Source organism: Garra rufa, chromosome 2, assembly GCF_049309525.1.
Source record: "Garra rufa chromosome 2, GarRuf1.0, whole genome shotgun sequence".
Taxonomy (NCBI): domain Eukaryota; kingdom Metazoa; phylum Chordata; class Actinopteri; order Cypriniformes; family Cyprinidae; genus Garra; species Garra rufa.
This window is the reverse complement of record NC_133362.1, coordinates 6,478,521-6,483,127: the sequence shown is the minus strand read 5'-3', so window position 1 is coordinate 6,483,127 and position 4,607 is coordinate 6,478,521. Positions and strand designations below refer to the sequence as shown.

At 29.8% G+C, this 4,607-nt stretch overlaps 1 protein-coding gene across 1 annotated transcript in view; it reads left to right on the top strand.

The window, feature by feature from the left end:
- Window positions 1-3,423, top strand: part of mymx (myomixer) — a 9,465-nt gene extending 6,042 nt beyond the window's left edge. The window contains exon 9 of the mRNA XM_073833654.1: window positions 1,263-3,423. Coding sequence (XP_073689755.1) covers window positions 1,263-1,495 — 233 coding nt within the window. The 3' untranslated portion in view covers window positions 1,496-3,423. The remainder of the gene's footprint in view (window positions 1-1,262) is intronic.
- Window positions 3,424-4,607: the final 1,184 nt, after the last annotated feature.

The window sequence follows — 4,607 nt, the reverse complement described above, 5'->3', positions numbered from 1 at the left end:
ATATATATATAAATATATATATATATATATATATATATATATATATATATTCAGTTCTAATTCGTCTTTAATTTTTAATTTAATGGTTAAATTAAATTTGAGTAATAAAAAAAAACATGTCTAATTAATTGAAATCATGAAACCTATACAATTAGACAACTAATTATTAAGATTTGAACAAAAAGAAACATTTTTTGGGCCCTATAAATTGTTTTAATTTTTTCCTAAATTCTGTTTTTTCATTTAATGGTTAAAATAAATTCCATTTTATATTCTTCCCAATTCTGTTTTTTTTTCTGTTTGAAATTTTCTTTAATTTTTAATTTAATGGTAAAATTTAATTCAAGTAATCAAAAAAAAAAACATGTCTAATTAATTGAAATCATGAAACCTATACAATTTAACAACAATTTGTCAAGATTTTAACAAAACATACATTTTATAAAATGTGTTTTTTTTTTTTTTTTTCGCTAAATTCAGCTTTTTATTTAATGATTAAAATAAATAAATTTAACCAGTTCTGGCTTTATTTTTCTGTTTGAATTTTTCTTTAATTTTTAATTTAATTGTTAAATTAAATTGAAGTAATAAAAAACATGTCTAATTAATTGAAATCATGAAACCTATCCAATTGAACAATTTATTAAAATTTGAACAAAAACTACATTATTGGACCCTGGTGTTTTTTTACTTTCATCTTTCTGGATTTAGTTTTTATGGTTAAATAATCAAAAAATGCATGCCTAATCAATTGAATTCCTAAAACTTTAACAACTAAGTGTAACAATTTACTTTACAATGATAGGGCCCTATAAAATGTTTTATTTATTTTGTTTTAATTTTTCTGTATTTATGATTTAATACAAATTTATTATTGAAAATGATGAGAATCAAAAGAAGGCATAAACATTACCAAAACAAAATAATTGTTTAATTATTTTTAATATTACAGATTTTTTTTATGATGATCTTTTTAAATGTAATAAGATAAACATTACACAAATTTTGACAAAGTTTTGTCAAACAGTTCTTAGCAGTGCATATCACTAATCAAAAATTAAGCTTTGATATATTTACGGTAGGAAATTTACAAAACATCTTCGTGGAACATGATCTTTACTTAATATCCTAATGATTTTGGCATAAAAGAGAAAATAATTTTGACTCGCACAATGTATTTTTGGCTATTGCTGCTTAAGAGTGGTTTTGTGGTCCAGGGTCACATATATAAACTCTCAATGCTGATATTTCTGTCTCTACAGCCACATATCAGAGGATCAAGCCTGTAGCGCCCCCTTCAGGCAAAGGCCAGGACAGCAACTCCAGCTATTCTGTGACTCTGTTCATTGGAGATCGTGAGATGCCGTCAGTCTGTAAAAGCACAGCAAACGGCATCCAGCAGGAGTCCTTCTCTGATCCCATGAGGAGCTACATGAGCCTCCCGCGACCACCCAACAAATCTGTCTTCAGGAAGTTCTTTGGGAAAAAGGAGTGATGGACACTTTCTGTGACACTGCAGGTCAAAGACCTTGACTGACATGTGCAGGACACAAGTTGAAAAACACTTTTCTTACTTTTATTTATGGATCTGATGGCGAGAACCATTTTTGTACACTTTTAAATGAGATTTTGTATGATAGTGTTGCAAGATGTGGAATGCTCACTCCTTCAACTTCTCACCTTATCAGCCGTTTTTATTGCAGGTGTAAATGGATAGTTTAGTCAAAAACGAAAATCATGTTGTGATTTACTCACCCTCATTGTGATCTCATGCACAAAACCAGTCATAAGGGTCAGTTTTATGATATATGCATCATCTGAAAGCTGAATAAATAAGCTTTCCATTGATGTATGGTTTGTTGGGTTGGGACAATATTTGAAAATCTGGGATCTGAGGGTGCAAAAAAATCTGAATATTGAGAAAATCGCTTTTAAAGTTGTCCAAATGAAGTTCTTAGCAATGCATATTACTAATCAAAAACTTTACAGTAGGAAATGTACAAAATATCTTCATGGAACATGATCTTTACTTAATATCCTAATGATTTTTGGCATAAAAGAAAAATTTTAACCAAACTTGATTGAGGGCTGTGGACCAATAATGCAATGCAATATAATGTATATAACTATATTATATTGGTATATTAAATTATATATTAGTCTATTACATCCAACTATACTATATATTTAAATGCATTAAATTTAAAAAAAAGTTTGGATTTGAATTTTTTTTTTTTTTGAATTTGATTTCTTTTTAAATTAAACATTTAAAAATCTTTTTGTTTTCCGGAAAATTCACCTGTTTATGCATTTTAGTGCAAAGTAAAGCAAAACAATGTTTAAAAAAAATGCTGAAACAGAATAATTAAAATATGCTTCAGTAGTTTTTTCTGTTTTTTTCCCCTATCTCTTGTGATATGGCATGCATGCCAAATCAAAGGTCATCACGCTCTCTGTAAATCTTCCTTTGTCGCTTTTTTGCCATTTTGGAGCTCAACTGTCCTAGTCCCCTTTTGTTATATCTGACCCTGGACCACAAAACCTTCTTAAGTCTTAAGTAGCACAGGTATATTTGTAGCAATAGCCAAAAATACACTGTATGGGTCAAAATTATCGATTTTCTTGTTTGTCAAAAATCATTAGGATATAAGTAAAGATGTTCCATGAAGATATTCTGTAAATTTCCTACCATAAATATATCAAAATGTAATTTTTAATTAGTAATATGCATTGCTAAGAACTTCATTTGAACAACTTTTAAGACAATATTCGCATCCAAATATTATCCTATCCTAACAAACAGTGGTGTATAAAGTACCTGAAAGCCATATTTAAGTAAAAGTACAGATATCTTACCAGAAAACCACTTTGGTAGAAGTTGAAGTCACCATTTAGAGTATTACTTGAGTAAAAGTCTTAAAGTATGTGATATTTATTGTACTTAAGTACAAAAAGTATTTTGTAAATCCTAAATGTACTTAAGTATTGGAAGTAAAAGTACAAGTAAATGCAGTTTCTTTTTTTCGCAATTGCGAGTTTATATCATCCATTTCTGAGACAAAAAAAAGTTTGAATTATGAGTTTATATTGCAATTCTGACTTTATTTCTCACAACTGTGAGTTTATATTACCCAATTAGGAGAAAAAAAAGTCAGAATTCCAAGATACAAACTTGCATTTGTGAGGAAAAAAAATCAGATTTGTGAGATACAAACTCACAATTGTGAGAAATTATTTCTCACAATTGCGAGTTTGTCATCAATTTCTGAGAAAAAAAAAAAAAAATCAGAATTCTGACTTTATTTCTCACAATTGCAAGTTTATATCACCCAATTCGGAGAAAAAAAGTCAGAATTTAGTTTGTATCACGCAATTCTAAGAATTCACGAATTTCCTGAAAAGAAGTCAGAATTGCGAGATACAAAAAAAAGTCTTATCTCGCAATTCTGACTTTTTTTTTTTTTGATAAAAAGTCAGAATTATGAGTTTATAAACTTTGTGTTTGCTCACAAAAACGTTTGTAACGAAAATAAAGAGGTGAAAGAAAGAAAGGCAATATTTTTGTGAGCAAACACTTTCTAGACAGAACGAACGGAATACTTCTGTGATAATTTTTTTCATACAGTTTTGCTAAATTAAGAAAAAAAAACTACATCTTGCAATTCTGACTGAGATCCTGACTATTTTGTAGTAAGTAACAAATATGCTTCGAGAAAATGTATCGGAGTAAAAGTATACATTTTAATTAGGAAATGCAGTGCAGTAAAAGTAAAAGCAGGCTGAAAAATAAATAACTCAAGTAAAGTACAGATACTCCCAAAAAGTACTGAAACAAAGTAATATTACACCACGGCTAACAAACCAAACATACAGAAAATTTCCCTTTATGATTGGTTTTGTGGTCGAGTGTCACATAAAATGTGTCTAATTCTTTTGGAGGGCAACTTAGTTTAGAATTTAGCTCCATCACACCTGCCTAGATGTTTTTAATGACCTTAAACACTTTAATTAGCTCATTCAGGTGTGTTTAATTAGGCCATAATGTCAAAACTCTGCAGGAAAGTGGCCTCCATGAGAAACATCAGGCAGAATATAGTTCCAAAAGTAAAGAACACAAGAAAATAGGAACATCATGAGGGTGAGTAATGACCTGTTCATACTAAAAATGATTACTGTGCCAAAAGGTTTTAGTTACAGCCATCGTCATTGGTGTGAACTTTCATTTATAGATGAACTCTTTCTTCAACCTCAGCATTTTCCCATGCTGAGATTTCATCATTTGACAGATTTTTTTTCATTCTTGTGTATAAATGAGTGCAGTTTGCTGTGGATGTGATGACGGCTGTAAAATACTGCTATAATGAATCTACTGATATGAGACTTTTGATACTTAATGTGTTCAGTGCTCCCACCGCATTCCTCTTGACGTGGTCTGACGTGTTTTTCAGTTCATGTATGTTCTGTTTTTTTTTTTGGCGTGGATTGCAATTTCTCTTGATGATTATCTCTGAGTTTCAGATGTCCACTCTTTGTTTAGTTTCTCTGAGGTTTTGGCACATATTATTTGTCAGCTTGTCATGTTTTTCTCTGTTGGCTGGTTTGAGTTC